The following is a 20736-nucleotide window of genomic DNA, read 5'->3' on the forward strand; positions in this document are numbered from 1 at the left end:
TGGAAGATAGTTAACCAAGTAAAATTGTTGGTGGTAACAGTTAACTGAAGTAAGGAGAAAAGCACTCCTGGCTTTAGAAAGGAATATGGGAAAGGAGAGCAAGTTTTATTTTTACCTCTTGATTGTTTTGCAGGTACTACTGGTTCAGGGGTACCTAGCAAAATCAGGCTGGGGATTTCCAAAAGGAAAAGTAAATAAAGAAGAAGCTCCTCATGATTGTGCTGCTAGAGAGGTGAGTTATTGCAGTTTGAAACAGTAATGTTTGGTGGTTGTGCTTTGAGTGTTGTTTTAGCTTTGGAGACTGGACTTGTTTGGATCATTTAAATCCTCTTTCCAGAACTTGACTGCTTGCATGAAGTAATATCTTTTGTTATGTAGCTGTTAATTTGTTTGTCCACCTCTATCATTTATTATTCTCATTTGTTTCATTTTCTTTCATTGTACATTTTTTATTCTATTATTTAACTTTTTTTGTAATATCTTTTACACTTTTCCTTTTATAATTGGATTAAATGTTTAATTGGATTAAATAAATAGAGTGGTTAAATATTTTGGCTCTTATAACCTTTGTTTTATGTTTATAGTCTGGGCTTTCAGACAAACGCACGATTTCTGAGACATTTACATTTATTGGTAAAAACCCACTCTAGCTTCCCTCTGCCTGTAGGATGAAGTTTAATTCTTTAAGAGTTGAAACTCCCTCTCCTATCCCCAACACAAAACTTAGCCATTCCTAAATTTGTCTTTCTTTATTCTTAGTCAAAAGAATTTATTCTTTGTCCTCTGAATTTGATTGATTTGTTCATCCACTAAGCTTTTGCTTATGTGATTTTCCTACCTGGAAAGGCCTCTCTCTTCTGCCCATTCAAATCTTAACTGGGTATCTTTTTAGATGGAGATCACTTTTCCCCCAAAAGACTGCCACAGACTAGCTGTCTGTACTGGGCCATAGTTTCTTGTTTGTAAAAGGAGGATGTTCACTATTATTTAAATTGTTTATTTTAAAATGTAACCACTTGGCTGTAGCCCACAGTAATACATTGTGATACATTGTATACAGTATTCTTTTTTTTTTTTTTTTAGTTCTACCACTTTATTGCTACCAACCCATTTCCCTCCACCCTTGTGCACACATGCTCAGTCATGTAATCCCATGGACTTCAGCCCGCCAGACTCCTCTGTCCATGGACTTTTCCAGGCAAGAATACTGGAGTGGGTTGCCATTTCCTTCTCCCAGTATTCTTATTTATCAGTTTACAAAAGTATACCTTGTCTTTGACATTTGAGAAGTTGAGCTATGAGGAAATAATGATAAAATGGAAAGAGAACTGGACTAGGAGTTGAAAGGTTTTTGTTCCAGTATAGTTTTAGTATATGTTGCTCAATAGCCTAGAGACTGGGCAAATCTCTGTACACAAAATATAAAATTATTAGGAGTCAACTCAAGGACTCCCATTTCTAGAAGCAAGGTATTTATAACTAGAAGTGATATCTTTATAGAGTCTAAGCCGGTGGTGATTGAATTTTGAGATTTTTTTCGAGATGACAGTATGGATTTTGTAGCATATTTTATTTGAATCTCTCTTCTTTTTTGCTCAATGTTTTTCTGGAGCAGTGTTCACTGCCTGGTTCGAGTATATTTATTAGTGAGGGATAATTAAAATTCTTAAAAACCGCTAGTGGTTATTTACTGTAGAAAAAATATCAATGCTTATTTATTTTGGAGTGAGATTTTAAAAATGACTGAAAATGCTGCATTTTAAATTAAGTATGGAACGCTTATCTGAGCAAGTATTTTGCAACAGCTTATAGCAAAGAAGTTTTACGCCCACCCTTTAAAATTGAAAACTATTTAGGGAACAGGTGAGAAAATGCCACATCCTCTAAGAGCTTTTCCTTTCTTTTCTGTAGATGGCAGGAGATGAAATGGAGTACTTAAAAAGTCTTCCTTTTTATGTCTTCAGTTTTTGTAGTCGTCTTGCTTATAATGAAGGACAAAATGGGAGCCATACTGTCCTACTTAGTGGAATTAATCAATACGTCTTATACATGGAGTAGACTTGTCCTACAGTAGTGAGATAGTTGTCCAGGTCCAGAAAGAAATATTAACCGCAATAACAGAAATTTAGGCTAAATTGGGTGGTATGGGCTATCTTTTTAATTGGATCTCTTTAGAGGAATCAAATACCAAATCTTGGAAAACTGAAGAAGGACCCTAGACCCAAGGGGTCTGCCTGCATCTACTGCTGGAACGCGCCATCTCATGAGTTTTATATACGATATTATAAAGAGTAGGGGTGATGCAGAAATCGGGTGTTTGGGATAAAAAGAGAACGTTAACCTGTGAACCAGGACAGTTTCACCTTGGTTTTTCCTCTTTGTTCTCTGCTCTGGGATACTGGGATAAAACGTCCTGTCTGTGTGGTGCCGATTCCAGTGGATCACCATAACTTGTAAGAAAGTAAATAAAATTTATTCTTGGGGCTGGGGGAGTGGGAGAATGGAGAATCCTGTAGGAGAAGATGCAGCCTTTATGGGAGAGAGAGAACTCTCTCTCTCTTTACAGGTGAGTAACTGAAACAGAGCCACTTAGTAAGCACAAACCAGAGAGAGACAGAAACCCTGGTATTTGGGGTCTGGAGTTCATGTTCTTGGCTGCTGTCTAACATACAGGCAGGCAGGAGTGTTCATAAATTGGTGAGAATTTCTAAACAGACGTAAACAGAAGAAATTTGATTTTAAGTACATATATCTATTTCCTGATAACACTTACCTCTCTTATTTGGACCAATATGAATCTCCCCCTGCCTCCCCTGTTTTAAAGATTTTGTCTTGCTCTGAAGAAGGCACAGGTGTACTTAGGAACCACAGTTGATTAATTTCGGGGAAAAAATGTTCCCTTTGATAATAAGAATTAATCCTAACTTCTAACTTTTCTGATCTAAATAATAGCTTCTTTTAGCTGATAAAGGAACTTTTTAGAAAAGACTTTATTTAGTTTCTGTCCTTTTAAGGGCTAGAATTTTTAAAGGCAAATCTTTTGCCTTTTGTTCCTTTTAACTGAATGCTTTTCTCATGAAGAACAGAGTTTGGAATTAAGGTGTAGCACTGCTGTATTAATGCACTCAGGCTGCCATAACAAAGTACTGCGGACTGGGCGGCCTGAGCAGTGGACGCGTATTTCCTCCTCTCTGGAGGCTGGGCAGTAAGAGCAAGAGCCTGCTGATGGACTTCCGGTGCAGGCTCGCTCTCTGGCCTGCAGTCGGCGGCCTTTCCTCTGTGTGCTGACGTGGCCTCCCTGGGGGACTGCGTGCCCAGAGCGCTGTGTGCTCCCCCTCCGCTTAGAGGGCACTAGTCCTGCTGGGTTAGAGACCCACCCGCATGACCGCCTGCAGCCTGCACCACCTCCTCACAGGCCCTGGCTCCAAAGACAGTCGTGTTGGGAGTTAGGCCTTCCTAAGAATTTTGGAAGGTTCAGTCCGTAGTAGTTGCTATTTCTGAGTGTTGAAAGTATTCGGCCGGCAGGCCTAGGGTTGCAGTGCATCCTTCCGCCGCTTGGTGGTGCTGCGGCATAATAGAAGCTGCATCGCGGAAGGGGGAGAACCGTCAGTGTCTTAGTTGAAAACCAGATTGTTATTCCATTTATAGGAGTTTATGTTAATATTACACTTTGCATTTTCACTTGTCTTAATATATATGGAGAAGTTTGTCTTAATTTTTAGCTATCATTAGGCTTAGGCTGATGTGTTAAGCACGTTTCCTCTTGTTTTTACCATGTTTTTTTTCCTCTGGTTTCTACCATGGGTTTTATCTTCCGTTGCTTAATAACTTCTGATTTCGTTTATTGTAATTAATGTTATTTCATCGTGTATGAGTGTGTAGAAGTGTTTATTTTGCTGCAGCAGAATCTGACACCTCCTGTAAGGGCTGTGTTTGTGGACTGGGCTGAAGAAGCAGCGGCAAGCAGGCTGCCCAGGGAGAAGCTGTGAATAATCGTCAGTAGAAAGCTAACAGCCGTCCTGATTAGTAGTTTCCAATCTTCTCTTTGATCACTTGGTTCACCTTTGTTAATTGGGTTATTTCTGAACACTTACTCAATAGTGAAGTAGATGTAGGATAGAGATGTGAAAAATGTTCTCGAGGTTTTATTGAAAAGCTGTATTAAGATAATCTTGTATATTTTTGTTATCAATTGTGGTGAAACAACACCTGTTTCTGAGAACGTGGAACACTTGGCAGCTCACATGTGGCTTCATTTCATGTTGCTGCTTATTTGGCAGAGCAGCGTTGTATCACAGTGACACTTACTGTAATGTGCCCTTATGCGATTTAATCTTGATAGAGTTTGTACGGAGGAATGCTTATTCTACCACTTGTAGGCTTGTAAGACATAGATTTTAGGCAGAGGGTTGCATTGTCTATGCTGGTGTTCTTTGGGTAGCACATCTTTTTACTCTTAGGTAGAGACTTTTATCTGCTGTCATTTGAGACATTAATCCTATTCCATGTGCCAGGAACATTAACTCTGAATTACCATACTGGAATGGACTTGATTCACAGAAGGTTTGGTATTAAAAATTGGTTTTAAGTTTTATTTTTATTTTTATTTTTTTTTAAATATTTATTTATTTTATTTATTTATTTGGCTGTTCCCAGCCTTAGCTGCAGCATGTGGGATCAAGTTCCCTGACCAGGGATTGAACCCTGGCCCCCTGCATTGGGAGCACAGAGTCTTAGCCTCTAGACCACCAGGGAAGTCCCAAAGTTTTATTTTTTTAATTGGTGGAAAATTGCATTACAATTTTGAATTGGTTTCTGCTGTATAGTAATGCAAATCAGTTGTGTGTGTATTTGTGTATGTGTGTGTGTGTATATATATATATATATATACATATATCTACATATATATATATATATATATATATATATATATATATTTCTCCTGAGCCTCCCCACCCAGCTCCACCCATGAGATGACCCCTCCAGGTCATCACAGAGCCCTAAGTGGGGCTTCCTGTGTTATTTAGCAACTTCCCACTACCTGTTTTATGTATGATATTGTGTATATAGGATTTCACTGGTGCCTCAGACGGTAAAAAATCTGCCTGCAGTGCAGGACGCCCAGGTTTGATGCTTGCCTGCGTCAGAAAGATCCCCTCGTGAAGGAAATGGCAACCCACTCCAGTGTTCTTGCCTGGAGAATCCTATGGACAGAGGAGCCTCGCGGACTGCAGTCCATAGGGTGGCAAAGAGTCAGACATGACTGAGCGACTGCTGCTGCTAAGTCACTTCAGTCATGTCGAACTCTATGTGACCCCATAGACAACAGCCCACCAGGCTCCCCCGTCCCTGGGATTCTCCAGGCAAAAACACTGGAGTGGGTTGCCATTTCCTTCTCCAATGCATGAAAGTGAAAAGTGAAAGTGAAGTCCCTCAGTCGTGTCCGACTCTTCGCGACCCCATGGTCTACAGCCTACCAGGCTCCTCCGTCCATGGGGTTTTCCAGGCAAGAGTACTGGAGTGGGGTGCCGTTGCCTTCTCTGGACTGAGCGACTAACACTACACTATTTGTATGTAATTTGTCCCACCCTCACCTTCCCCCACTGTGTCCACAGTCCCTTCTTTCCTAATGTTAGTACCATTTTTCTAGACTCTGTATATATGCGTTGACATACGCTACTTGTTTTTCTCTTTCTGACCTACTTGACTCTAACAGGGTCTAGGTTCATCTGCCTCACTACAGTTGACTCAAGTTCGTTCCTTTCTGGTTGAGCAGTACTCAATTGTAGACGTGTACAGCAGCGTCTTTGTTCATTCATGTGTTGACAGACATCTAGGTTGCTTCCGTGTCCTGGCTGTTGTCAGCAGTGCTTGTGTATTCTAGCACTGTGGTCTTCTCAGGGCGGGAGTAGTGGCCCAGTAGTGGGGTTGCTGGGTCATATGGTGATTTTATTCCTAGTGTTTTAAGCGATCTCCATACTGTTTTCCACAGTGACTGTATCAGTTTACATTCCCACCAGTGCAGGAGGGTTCCCTTTTCTCCGCACCTTCTCCAACATTTACTGTTGGTAGACTTTTTTGATGATGGGCATTCTGACTGGTGTGAGGTGGTAATCCCATAGTTTTGATATGCATTTCTCTAATAATGTGCAGTATTGAGCCTCTCTTCATGTGTTTACTGGCCATCTGTATGTCTTTGGAGAAATGTCTGTTTATATATAAATGAGCTGTTTATATATTTTGGATATTAACCCTTTGTTGGTTTTACTTTTGTTATTTGTACATATAAGTGAGCTATTAAAATTTTTTCCTGGTAAATGCTTGTTGAGAATGGAGTACCTAATTTTAGAGGTGAACCAATCTTTATCACTTTCAGAATTAAGAAGTCTTGCATTGTATTATGTTTATTCTAAGTATGGCTGTACAGGGGTTCAAAGCTGCCTTTGTTAATTACACTAATGTCCTCATGTTGTACCACTTCTTCTCATTATAATTCTTCAGCTCTAGCCATTCTCAGCTATCAGGAATATCTTTTTCTTCTTGTTGGTCTTATAAACTTCTACTCATCTTTCAAGTCCTAGCCCAGATGTATCCACAGGATAGGACCCTGCCTGTGACAACCTTCCAGGGGATCACCCCAGCTCACACCTCACACCTCACCTGTGCCCAGGGCTGAGTTGTTGTTTAGTCGCTCACTCGTGTCCCAGCTTTTTGTGGCCCCGTGGACTGAAGCCCACTCGGCTCCTCTGTCCTTAGGATTTTTCCAGGGAAGAGTACTGGAGTGGGTTGCCATTTCCTTCTGCAGGGAATCTTCCTGGACTGGGGATGAAACTGGCGTCTCCTGCATGGGCAGTTGGGATGCCCCTCAGGGCTGAGGTAGGCATCGTGATTCTGGACTCCCATGGCACCCACCTACTTTCCGGCATGTATATCGTACTGCAGTTATCATTTCAAGATGGAGCTCTTGAAAGAGCAGTACTTGCTTTATTCATTTCTGAAATCAGTGCCTAGGATAGGATAGTACCTGTCACTTACTAAGCACACAGGATATATTTGAATGAATATACTAAAAAACTTACCATTAATTATATGTTACTCTTTAAAATTGTGTTAATGTTATAGTAAGAATAATATAAAGAATAGATCCACCTGTTAATATTTTGCCATGTTTGCTTTATTACTTTTGATACATACAGGTGTATTGCCGGGGTCCAGCCTCGGCAGGATCCAGGGGTACCCTCAGGATGAACGGCGTCGGCGAGACAGAGAGAGAGAGAGACCAGACTGGGGGTGTGCAGCAGAGTCTGGCAAATCTTTTATTTTTTTTTACCGTAGCTTTTATATTCTAAGTTAGTACATTTTTAAGGGGAAGAGAGTTTAATATTACATCGGCTTATCCTTCACGAAACCAGGGTGTTTTCTGCATACTTCTTTGTGAGAGTCTTGTACATTATCTTCTGGCCATGGGGCCTATTGACATTTTTTGACCTATGTGAATGCAAAGCTGTTTTCCGTAATCTATTCTTTAATGAACACAAAGGTCAGTCCTTTTGCAGAAGTTATCAGCTAAATTTATCTACAAGGTTTACCACACAAAGACTCTGCAGCTCCCGTGATGCAGCCCCTGTTTAGCATTCCTGGTTAAAATGAACAATTCTAACCACTTTTAGAATAATATTTTTGTGTTCTCTAATAGGGCTTCCTCACCACCCCCCCCACCCCCCCAAGGGCTCTGTGCCTATTAGGGTCTTTGTGTGATCAGGTTCTTTATGCTGTTCATGATTGAGGTGTTGTGGGCAGTCGTATACATTAGTACGCATTTGCCAAGCGGGCTAGAATGCCAGCAGAGGGGTCTAAACTGAAACACTCCTTTCATCCTGGATAATCTTATAGGATACCACCGTCCGGGGGACATATTGATTAAAGTTCTAAGTTGATTCTGTTTGGAGAGAGATCAGGGAAGGCTGTCTACCTGTGTCACAGAAATTAGGGAGTAGTCTAATATAGCAAGCATCAGAAAGACAGAGATCATCTTTAAGGTGAGCGCCGGGGCAGCTTTTCGAAATCCCTGAAGTCCTGATCTGCCCTGCTTGTCAGGTCTCCTCCTCACGACCTTGTCTCGTGTGCAGTGTATGGTTTTTATTGTTATTGCTAAATAATTTAGGAGTAAATTGCAGGCATAATGCCCCTTAACTACTATTACTGCATGTATCAATAAGTTTAAAGAACTAGAAAGTTTTCTTATATAATCACAGTGTAATTATCAAATTCAGGAATAGGTTTGATAGGTTCTTTTATCTAACGGATAATTCAGTATTCAGATTTACTAGTTAATCCATTATGGTCCTTTTCTGCAGTTTCCACCCCTTCCATACAGGATCCTTTCCAGGCTCATGCACTGTGTTTGCCTTTAATTGTTGTTTTTCAGTCTTTAATCTGAAACAGGCTCTTAGTCCTTCAGTGTTTTTTTGTTAAGCATGTATTCAGTTAGATTCTGTTTGTAACAAATAGGGTCCGCTTACAAAGAACTATGCAGACTGGTAGGTATTCTGATTTCTGATTATAAGATATTCAAAGAAGAGAGTTAAGGAGAATAACTATAAAAATAGAATTAAGAACCATGTAAAAATTATTTTTTAAGCTTTTTTTGTTGGCGGACAAGAGCATAAAATAAACTTAGCAGGTCATTCATTTTTACGTATGTACATGCCTGTGAAACCACCATCCAGGTCAAAGAATATTTTCAGCACCTCAGAAGATCCTTTGCTGCCCCTTCATCTGTGTTATTGTGTATATTAGCAGCTGGTTCTTTTTAATTGCTCTTTGTAATATTGCAGTGTACAAATACACCACAGTTGTTTATCCATTCTCTTATGTATTGGATTATATCCAGCTTTTGGCTATTAAGGATAAAACTGGTATAAATATGCTGGTACGTGTCCTTTGAGGAAAGTAAACCTTCATTTCTCTAGGAATGGAATTACTGAGTCGTAGGGAAGTTACCAGTGGTTTTCCAGGTGGTTGAACCCATTTGCATTCCTACCACCTGCATATGAGAGTTCTTGTTGTCCTTGCCTGCATGTAGAATTACCGACTTTAAAATCTTTATCCCATGTTCATGGATTATGAGAATTAATATTGTTAAAATGTCATTACTGCCAAAAACCATCTCTAGATTCAGTGTGATCCCCATCAAGATTTCAGTGGCCTTATTTTTACAGAAGTAGAAAAAAAAATCTAAACTGTATGTAGAACCACACAAGACTCTGAGTAACCAAAGCGATCCTGAGAAAGAAGAACAAAGTGAAAGGTGTCACACTTCCCGCTTTCATGCTACACTGTAAAGCTGTAGTCATCAAATGGTACGGCAGTGGTACAAAACAGATCCCAGAAACAAACCCACATGTATATGGTCAACTGATATTTGAAGAGGAGCCAAGAAAACTCAGTGGGAAAAAGAGTCTCTTCAGTTAATGGTGCTGAGGAAATTGAATATTCCCATGTAAAAGAATGAAACTAGACCCCTACCTTAGCCCACTCACAGAAGTTAGCTTGAAGTGGGTGCATGACTTTAATGTAAGACTTGAAACCATGAAACTTCTAGAAGAAAACAGGATAAAAAGTCCTTAATGTGGCCCTTGGCAATGATTTTTTGAATATGACACCAAAAGCACAAGCACCAAAATAAGCGAGACCACATTGATCCAAAAACAAGAAAAAGAATCAATAAAGTAGAAAGCCTGTGGAAGGGGAGAAAGTACTCGCAGACCATATAGTTGTAAGCAGTTAATGTCTAAACATGTGTAATAAGAGCTTATACAACTCAGTAGCAAATAATTCAATTAAAAAATGGGCAAAAGAAAAAAAAAAATGGGCAAAAGACCTGAATATACATTTTTCTGAAGAAGATAGAGAAATAGCTAATAAGTATGTGAAAAGATGCTCTGCATCACTAGATTATTAGGCAAATACAAATGAAAACCGTAGTGAGATATCTCTCATGCCTGTTAGAATAGCTGCCTTCAAAAAGACAGATGAATGTGGAGAAAAGGGGTCCCTTGTTCACTGTTGGTAGGATTGTAAACTGATAGAGCCACTACGGAAAATTCTATTGAGGGGCCTCAAAAAAATTAAAATAGAACAACCATATGATTCACCAGTTCCACTTCTGAGAATATATCCAGAGGAAATGAAAATGCTAACTTGAAAAGATACACAGTCTTATGTTCATAATAGCATTGTTTTTAACAGCCAAGGCATGGAAACCACCTAAGGGTTCATTGACAGATGAGTCGCTAGAGAAGATGTGGTCTGTATCTACACAGTGGGGAACATTTCAGTTGTTAGAAAAAGAATCCTGCCATGCGCACTGTGGATGGGCATTGAGGGCATTATGCAGAGTGAAATAAGTCAGATACAGACAGATTCTGTAGTCTCCCTTTTATGTGGAATCTGAAAAGCAAAACTCAGAAGGAGAGATCAGATTTGTGGTTCTCAGAGGTTGTGTGTGTGTGTGTGTGTGTGTGTAAAAGAATTACAGGAACGTGGTCAAGAGTTAGAAGATAAATAAGCACTAGGGATGTAATGTACAGCTTGATGACTAGTTAGCACTGCTGTGTGATGCATGTGAAGAGTGCAGAGACTTAAGGGTTCTCATTACAAGAAAAAAATGTATTTTTTTCTTATTCTTTTTATTGTACTTAGATGATCTGTATCAGCTGAAGTTAAGAGTAACCATTTCACAATATGTATAAGTCAAACCATTATGCTGTATACATTAAACTTTTGCAGTGATATATGTCAATTATATCTCAGTAAAACTGGGGAGAAAATTTATGGTCATTTCTCAATATATGCAGAACATTATTATGTTGTGTACCTGAAGCTAATGTAATATATTATATCTCATTTTAAAAAAATTTTAGCCATTGTTAGGGGGATGTAATGGTCTATCATTGTGTTTTTCATATTTCCCTGAAGTTTAATGATGTTGGCCACGTTGTCATTTTCTTATTGGCCATTTGAATGTCCTCTATTATACAGTACCAACTTACATGTTACCTTTTTTTTTTTTAGGTTGGTTTACTTGTCTTGTGGATATATAGGACTTCTTAATGTAGTCTGGATTTGAGTATATTGTGAATGTCTTCTGGTTTATGACTTCCCTTTTGACTTTCTTAATGGAAACTTTGATGAAGAAAAACAATTTTATGTCACTGATATGTAATCTTTTAGGTAAACCAGTTCTAATTTCTAAAGTTATAACTCTAATATCCAACCAGATTGATTTATAATAAAAACCATTTTTAAGTTATGTCTCAGCAGTAGAGTAGGGTAGACCTTACTTTCAAAGAAAAGGAAAACCAAAGTATTAATATCTGGACTTTAATGGGAACATTCAGGTAACATACATGAGTTTTGAAATCCACGATTGTTAGTTTAATTATATCATATTATGTATACAAATGGACTTCCCTGGTGGCTCAGGCAGTAAAGAATTTGTCTGCAATGAGGGAGACGTGGGTTTGATCCCTGGGTTGGGAACATCCCCTGGAGGAGGGCAGGGCAACCCACTCCAGCCTGGAGAATCTGCACAGCCAGAGGAGCCTGAAGGGCTAAAGTCCATGGGGTTATAAAAGAGTCGGACAACACTGAGTGAGCACACAGCACATGTAGATAGATGTTAAATTAAGATCTGGGGAAGTGTGAAACTACAAAGTATCTATCACTGAGCCTTCGGGATTTTATTCTGGAAAAGAGGTATAGTTTTGGTTTAGGACAAGAAAGCTCTTTTTTGGTAATACATAGGTATGTCTATTCCCACTCTGTCATTTCTGGCAGTAGGAAATACAAATAATGTCTCTTTTTTCTGTATACCATAGAGCAGTTTCAAGTGAGTATATTCACCTAGTACTTAAAATTAGGAAAAAATTTAGCATAATTGGCAGTATACAGAAATGAATTAGGTGTTGTGGAGGAGCTTAAATTGTGACTTACAGCTACACATATCTGAGAGAAATATAGATGTGCCCTTATCGAAGGAGGTAGAAAGATGTACGTAAACCAACAAGAGAAGGAGGGAAGAGACAAAAGGAATGGACACACATAACTCCTCCACACCCTTACCTTGTAAGGGGTTCAGGCCTGGTGCATGTTTTATCGTCTTCTGTGCCACTGATTGGGTAGGTGCTGAAACTAGAGGGAAGAGGAGGAACTCCAGCGTAAAAAGTAGCACACTGGTGTCTAGTCAGTAAGGAACCATAGCCGTTTTCATTTGAGGGTGAATTGGGAAAGGACCTTGCCAGAGAACATAAGTGTTATCTGAAGGAGAACATGCAAGGCTAGAAGAGACTGATGCTTTTACTTTGTATTGGGGTATAACTGATTTACAGTGTTGCGCCTTTCCGGTATGCAGCAAAGTGAATCTGCTATATAAATGTGTCTAGCCGCTCTTTAGGTTCTTTTCCCGTAAGCGCCATCAGAGAGTCCTGAGTAGAGTTCACTGTGCTCTGCGGTAGGTCCTGGTTACCTGCTCCATGTTTAGCAGTGTGTCTGTCAATCCAATCTTGCAGTGAACCCCTCCCCGCCCCCAGTGGTTTTTTAAGGCCCAGGATTTTAATCAGATTAAGTATGGCTTCTCTGGTTGAAGGAGAAGATGAGGGTTAGCTGTAACACTTTATTCCAAGGAACTGGGGTTCCTTGTCTTGGCAATCCTTGAGGCACTATGAGGAAGGGCAGTTTTAGATCCACTAAGCAGTTCAGAATGATCTCTGTTAGTTTCCAAAGCAAACCATTCAGTATCACAGAGATCCAAGTCTGTGCCCCGAACTGTAATGCTGAGAAGCTGAAGTTGAATGGTTCTGTGAAGACCTACAAGACTTTCTAGAACTAACACCCAAAAAAGATGTCCTTTTCATTATACGGGACTGGAATGCAAAAGTAGGAAGTCAAGAAACACCTGGAGTAACAGGTAAATTTGGCCTTGGAGTACAGAATGAAGCAGGACAAAGGCTAATAGAGTTTTGACAAGAGAACACACTGATCACAGCAAACACCCTCTTCCAGTAACACAAGAGAAGACTCTACACATGGATATCACCAGCTGACCAGCACCAAAATCAGATTGATTAGATTCTTTGCAGCCAAAGATGGTGAAGCTCTATAGTCAGCAGAAAGAAGACTGGGAGCTGACTGTGGCTCAGATCATGAACTCCTTATTGCCAAATTCAGACTTAAATTGAAGAAAGTGGGGAAAACCACTAGACCATTCAGGTATGACCTAAATCAAATCTCTTAACGATTATACAGTGGAAGTGAGAAATAGATTTAAGGGACTAGATCTGATAGACAGAGTACCTGATGAACTATGGACGGAGGTTTGTGACATTGTACAGGAGACAGGGATCAAGACCATCCCCAAGAAAAAGAAATGCAAAAAAGCAAAATGGCTGTCTGAGGAGGTCTTACAAATAGCTGTGAAAAGAAGAGAAGCGAAGGGCAAAGGAGAAAAGGAAAGATATACCTATTTGAACACAGAATTCCAAAGAATAGCAAGGAGAGATAAGAAAGCCTTCCACCATGATCAATGCAAAGAAATGGAGGAAAATAATAGAATGGGAAAGACTAGAGATCTCTTTAAGAAAACTAGACATACCAAGGGAACATTTCATGCAAAGATGGACTCAATAAAGGACAGAAATAGTATGGACCTAACAGAAGCAGAAGATATTAAGAAGAGGTGGCCAGAATACACAGAAGAACTGCACAAAAAAGATCTTCATGACCCAGATAATCACGATGGTGTGATCACTCACACTCACCTAGAGCCAGACATCCTGCAATGTGAAGTCAAGTGGGCCTTAGGAAGCATCACTACAAACAAAGCTAGTGGAGGTGATAGAATTCCAGTTGAGCTATTTCAAATCCTGAAAGATGATGCTGTGAAAGTGCTGCACTCAATATGCCAGCAAATTTGGAAGACTCAGCAGTGGCCACAGGACTGAAAAAGTCAGTTTTCATTCCAGTCCCTAAGAAAGGCAATACCAAAGAATGCGCAAACTACTGCACAATTGCACTCATCTCACACGCTAGTAAAGTAATGCTCAAAATTCTCCAAGCCAGTCTTCAGCAATATGTGAACCGTGAACTTCCAGATGTTCAAGCTGGTGTTAGAAAAGGCAGAGGAACCAGAGATCAAATTGCCAACATCTGCTGGATCATTGAAAAAGCAAGAGAGTTCCAGAGAAACATCTATTTCTGCTTTATTGACTACGCCAAAGCCTTTGACTGTGTGGATCACAATAAACTGTGGAAAATTCTGAAAGAGGTGGGAATACCAGACCACCTGACCTGCCTCTTGAGAAACCTGTATGCAGGTCAGGAAGCAACAGTTAGAACTGGACATGGAACAACAGACTGGTTCCAAATAGGAAAAAGAGTACGTAAAGGTTGTATATTGTCACCCTGCTTATTTAACTTATATGCAGAGTACCTCATGAGAAATGTTGGGCTGGATGAAGCACAAGCTGGAATCAAGATTGCCGGGAGAAATATGAATAACCTCCGATATGCAGATGACACCACCCTTAAGGCAGAAAGTGAAGAAGAACTAAAGAGCCACTTGATGAAAGTGAAGGAGGAGAGTGAAAAAGTTGGCTTAAAGCTCAACATTCAGAAAAACAAAGATCATGGCTTCTAGTCCCATCACTTCATGGCAAATAGATGGAGAAACAGTGGAAACAGTGGCAGACTTTATTTTTTGCGGCTCCAAAATCACTGCAGATGGTGACTGCAGCTAACTACACCCTGGGCACAAAGGTGGTTGTAGCTATTTTCTTGGAATCTGTCCATTGAAATATTAGTATTAATCCCAGTTAAACATTCGTGTTTGAAGAATAGTTTTCTTTGTATAAGACATTTTTCATTCTGTAGCTTGATTATACACGTACTTTTGTGGTTACTGTGAATCAAATCCATATGAGGTTCATATTATTCCCATGGAGTGGGAACCACTGATGTATTCTAACGTCTTAAGGGTTTTGGACCCAATTATAGAGTGTGTGTGTGCGCGCGCGTGCGTGCATGTACACACTTGCGCAGGGGATTGTTTTCCCCACACCAGTGAACAGGTTTTGGATATCAACTGAATGACTTACATTTCAGCTCAATTCTGACACCTTCTGCCTGGAGGTAGCGTCACATTCCAGAGGTGAAGGACTCAGTTCCATAGGACCGTTCTTGGCTTCAGATGCCAGTTGCAAAGTCCAGGTTGTCACTTCTGCTTTTGAGCCCCCTCTTTGGGTTTGATTAGTTTTTGCTAGAGTGATTCATAGAATTCAGAAACATTTTTCTTATTAAGTTTTCCAGTTTATTACAAAAAAAGGATATAACTCAGGAATAACTAGATGGAAGACATAAATACTTAGGGTGCAAGGTACAGAAAAAGCAAGGAACTTTCTTGCTGTCTTCTCTGGCACCACTATCCCCAAATCTTCATGTGTTTTTCAAACCAGAAACACCCCTTTTTGCTTTTTATGGGGTTGACTGAGTTTATTTCCTGGAGGTGGGGGAGGAGGGGCCCATTGAAAGTTTCAATGCTCTTGATCACTGGGCAACCAAGTTAATTCCCGAAGTGGACTCCAGAAGTCACATAATTAACAGGATGTAAAGATACTTTTGGGCTGCTCTTGTGGCTCAGCTGGTAAAGAATCTGCACACAATGAGGGAGACCTAGATAAAAAGCAGAGATACTTTTGCTTTTATCATTTAAGACATTCCAACCGTTTCAGGAGCTCTTATACCAGAAGAGGGGACAGTTACCAAATATATATTGTAAATCACAGTATCATGTTTCCTTTTATTGAACAGCTGAAAAGACTTAGGCTTAGATGTGTGAGGAGGTTTTTCCATAGAGACACAGCAAGAGCTAGACCCTGAAAATACTGTGATTTTTTTTTACCTAGTGTTTTTGTGTCTTTAATTGCCTGGATATTTCTGAATTTTTGACTTTGAAATAAGCAAATATTAATGGACTGAAGGTCTAACAGCCAAACTTGAAAATCATCATCCAGATTTATTATTTCCAGGTCTTTGAAGAAACTGGTTTTGATATTAAAGATTATATTTGTAAGGATGATTACATTGAACTTCGGATCAATGATCAGCTTGCTCGTTTGTACATCATTCCAGGAATTCCAAAAGATACAAAATTTAACCCAAAAACCAGAAGAGAAATCCGGGTATGTAATTGAGAAGAATTTTCAGGTTGCTTGATGGTGTCTAATTAAATGATGCTAGAAATTGCTTTTAGAAATTCCTTGATAATAACTGATTTTCTTGTGTTTCAGAATATTGAGTGGTTCTCCATTGAGAAATTGCCTTGCCATAGAAATGATATGACCCCAAAATCCAAACTTGGTTTGGCACCAAACAAATTTTTTATGGCCATTCCTTTTATCAGGTATGTTTGTATTTTTTAAAATATGAAACTTCACAATTCTGATAGTTTCTTTACATAGCCAAGTTTTAAAAGTGAATTCTTAATGTCTCCATAGACCACTAAGGGACTGGCTTTCTCGAAGATTTGGAGATTCCTCAGATAGTGACAATGGATTTTCCTCAGCTGGTAGCACACCAGCTAAACCCACTGTGGAAAAATTGAGGTAAAGAAACAGATGTGTTGGGTTCTGACTTTTTGGTCTTTTTTAATACATTAGTAGCATTTTGCTTACAAAGTCTGCAGAGGTATTGGCTTCCTTTTATAGGTACTGTTTTGTTACTAGTCTCACAGATAATAGACGTTTTAAAGGGGTAGTTTTTGGATGAGAGGTTAATTGAAGTTACAGAGGAGCTTCAGGCATATTTTAAAATAGTATACACAAGAGAGTGTCAGCTTTTTAGATGTATAGTTAGAGTATGAGGAAAAGAAAGTAATTTTCTCTCTCTCTGTATGTATTCATAGTGCTTGTTCTGTGTTCTCACATCTTTACTTTAGAAATAGTTGTGTTTCTGTGTGTGGTTGCACGTCTGTTTTTGTGAGGAGGAGAGGAGGGGTGCTGATGTATAACTCGTTCAGAGAGAGCGCTGTGAAGACTTGGGCTTGCGCCTTTCCTTTCCCTATAGCCTAGAGTGTGTATTATAAGGAGTGAGTATTACATGGATAAGAACTGCAAAGAGCATTTTCTTGTTTGGGACTTAATTGTATCCAAGTCACAATTATAGAGCAGGCTCAGTAATTTTCTGAAGTTCAGTTCAGTCACTCAGTCCTATCTGACTCTTTGTGACGCCCATGGACTGCAGCATGCCAGGCTTCCCTGTACACCACCAACTCCCGGAGTTTACTCAAACCCATGTCCATTGAGTCAGTGATGCCATCCAACCATCTCATCCTCTGTCATCCCCTTCTCCTCCCGCCTTCAATCTTTCTCAGCATCAGAGTCTTTTCAAATGAGTCAGCTCTTTGCGTCAGGTGGCCAAAGTATTGGAGTTTCATCGTCAGCATCAGTCCTTTCAATATAATTTTCTGAAATAAGTATATGTATTTGTAAACCTTTACCTTGTTAGGTTCAGAGAGAGTTGCTTTCTAAATTTTCCCTAATTTAGATGCTTTGTTTTTATCCTAGAGCTTTAAAAGTAAACAATAGGAGTAAATCATACCTACAGTCAATATTTTTTAAATACATAGGTAATATTCCATTTTAGTTGGATTTTATGAGGACAGGAGATTGGATTAAATGTCTTGAAAGTCATCTGTGCCTTTCAGAATCTGTGACTATAATCACCAAAGTATTTACTACTAGATATAACTGAAGCAGAAAAAACAGGAATGTAGTCATGATTTTAAAAACCCAATCACTATTATAAAGTTATGAAATAGTGATAGTGTTTGAAAAGAAATTGTGTCACTGTTTAAGAATCTGTCACCCATAGTGATATGATACGATTCCCACATCTTTCAGCCGGTATTAGGGTTCGTGATCCTAGAGAATGGAATAATGAAACAACTTCTCAAACAAATTTCAGGTTTCTAAAAAAAAAAAAAAATTTCAGGTTTCTCAGGCAGGATGATGTCTCTTTTTAGCATATAGACTAACTCTAATGGTGTGTTGGAGGAATTACTTGAATTTGTCTAAAGAAAGAGAGCCTGCAATTTAATCACAATTTTTAAATGGAAAAGGGGACAGATTCTGAAATATTCAGAAACAATCTTACTATAATATGGACCTTGGGATCAGTGACTCTGGACCATATTAATATATGTAAGTGGTACTATAGAATACAATTTACCTTTACCACAAACTATTACAGTTGATTTCTTTGGTATAAGTATTTGAGATTGCATCTTTATTTAATATGCTTATCTATCATTTTGAACTCCTTAATTTCCTTGGAAGAAAAGCTGTGACAAATCTAAACAGAGTATTAAAAAGCAGAGACATCACTTTGAGGACAAAGGTCTGTGTAGTCAGAGCTATGGTTTTTCCAGTAGTCATGTATGGATATAAGAGTTGGACTGTAAAGAAGGCTGAGCGCTGAAGAATTGATGCTTTTGAACTGTGGTGTTGGAGAAGACTCTTGAGAGTCCCTTGGACTGCAAGGAGATCCAGCCAGTCTTAAAGGAAATCAACCAGGAATATACGTTGGATGGAGTGATGCTGAAGCTCCAATACTTGGGCCACCTGATGTGTGGAGCTGACTCATTGGAAAAGACCCTGCTGCTGGGAAAGATCGAGAGCAAGAGGAGAAGGGGTTGACAGAGGATGAGATGGTTAGATGGCATCATTGAGTTGGACGTGACTTAGCAACTGAACAACAACAACAACAGCATAGCTCAGTTTTTCAGATCTTCCATCATGGAGGGTCCATACTGACCTGTGCAGGGTCAAATTCCATACCTAAGCATCCTAGTAAGGAATTGAATTGTCGGTCCTGTTATAAAAATCCACTGACACATGTTTATTTAGAGTAGCTTTATTTATTGGCTTCATTACTAAATTTGTTAAATTTGTGAAAGAATTATTCCCTTCAGATTCTTTTTTGTTGTTGTTCGGCCAGGCTGCAAGGCTTGCAGGATCTTAGTTCTTCATCCATGGCTTGAACCTGAGTCCCCTGCAGCAGAAATGCAGAGTTCTAACCACTGGGCTGCCAGCAAATTCGCTAGATTTTTAAAAGTACAGTCATTTATAGGAGGAGGTGGTATCAACAATTTAGAAAAGTTTGGGACTAAAAATAACAGATTATCACCCCATTCAAGAAATGTGGAGTGGTAGGCATTCTTCTGGGTTCTGGCAGTAAAGCAGTAGACAAAGTCTATAAGAATCCTCTGCCCTTGTGGAATTTAAACTCCAGTGAGGGGAGACAGTGAATCAAGTAACATTTATAGTCTGTTAGATAAACTCAAGGTTTGGGAAGAAGTATCAGTAAAAATTTTCTGATATTATTTTTATTTTTAAATCTTGTTATAGTCGAACCAAATTCCGCCACAGTCAGCAGTTATTTCCTGAAGGTTCTCCTGGTGACCAGTGGATAAAGCACCGGCAGCCACTGCAGCATAAACCATATAATAATCATCACGCTGAAATGTCTGATCTTTTAAAGGCAAAGGTGAGTGGTAATGCATTTAAAGATTTTCATTAACTTAAGATCATTTGACTTTGAAATGCATCTGAGTTGAGGCATTGCATATTAACAGTTGTAGAGCTCTGAGTTGTTCATCCAAGGCGCCTGTGTTCCTGAGTTGTTACTTGAAGCTGGGATGAGACTCCTAACCTTTATAGCTTTGGTATTAATCCAGTGTAGTAAGGAATATGAATTACCAGTAACATCTGATTTTGGTAAATACGCTATCAGTGAAAGGTTCATTCTGTGTCATTCTTCAGTGTTTGATTATATCATAGTTTATTTATCCATTCTACTTAGTGGACATGTTGTTTCCACTTGGGGCTTCTACAAATCATACTGCTAGGAATATTTCTGTACATGTATTTTGATGAACATACACAGTTCTTTTGAGTAGATAGAATTGTTGGAGCAGTGCATATGCCTATGTTCTTAAGTATATACTGCAAACAATGTTCTAAAGTACTTTGTATCCTCTGCAAAATATTTGAGAGTTCCATTTGTTCCATATCCTTACTGATCTTTGGTATTACCTGTCTGTTACTTTAACCATCTATTTGGGTACCACTCTTTACTTTTCTTCTTTTACAAATATACTGGGTTCATCAGAATTTAAAACTTCTGTGCTTGAATGGTCACTGTCAAAAGAGAAAAAACACCCATGGAATGGGAGAGTTTGTAAATCACATAGCTAATGGGTTTATATCCAGGATATATGGATACTTCCTATACCTCAACAACAGCAAAGAAGAAACAATTAAGAAAAAAATGAGTACACAACAACTTGAATAGACATTTATTGAAAGAAGACATTTACATGGTCAGTTAGCACATGAAAAGATGCTCAGTTGTGAAGTAATAAAAATGTAGTAAAAAACGGAAAATAATTAGTTGACAAGAATGTAAAAAAGTTGGAACCCTTGTGTATTGCAGGTGGGAATGTAAAATGGTATAGCTGCCATTGGACAGCTTGGTGGTTCCTCAAAAAGGTACACATAGAATTACCATGTGACCTAGCGGTTCTACTCCTCGGTTCATATTCAAAAGAATTGAAAGCAGGGACTCAGAGAGCTTACATACCAATGTTCACAGTAGTGTTGTTCATGATAGCCAGAAGGT

The 20736-nt window shown here is 39.1% G+C and overlaps 1 protein-coding gene across 3 annotated transcripts in view; it reads left to right on the forward strand.

Annotated features, from left to right (window-relative positions):
- Positions 1-20736, forward strand: part of DCP2 (decapping mRNA 2) — a 53951-nt gene that overhangs the window by 20185 nt on the left and 13030 nt on the right. For 2 of the 3 annotated variants that reach the window (XM_043920207.1, XM_043920205.1), the window contains 5 exons: positions 134-232; positions 16086-16238; positions 16347-16459; positions 16554-16661; positions 19464-19602. In XM_043920207.1, coding sequence (XP_043776142.1) covers positions 16395-16459; positions 16554-16661; positions 19464-19602 — 312 coding nt within the window. In that variant the 5' untranslated portion in view covers positions 134-232; positions 16086-16238; positions 16347-16394. The remainder of the gene's footprint in view (positions 1-133; positions 233-16085; positions 16239-16346; positions 16460-16553; positions 16662-19463; positions 19603-20736) is intronic. The other variant, XM_043920206.1, reaches the window with a different exon arrangement.

The sequence above is a fragment of the Cervus elaphus genome, chromosome 12 (genome assembly GCF_910594005.1).
Source record: "Cervus elaphus chromosome 12, mCerEla1.1, whole genome shotgun sequence".
In the NCBI taxonomy this organism is placed as follows: domain Eukaryota; kingdom Metazoa; phylum Chordata; class Mammalia; order Artiodactyla; family Cervidae; genus Cervus; species Cervus elaphus.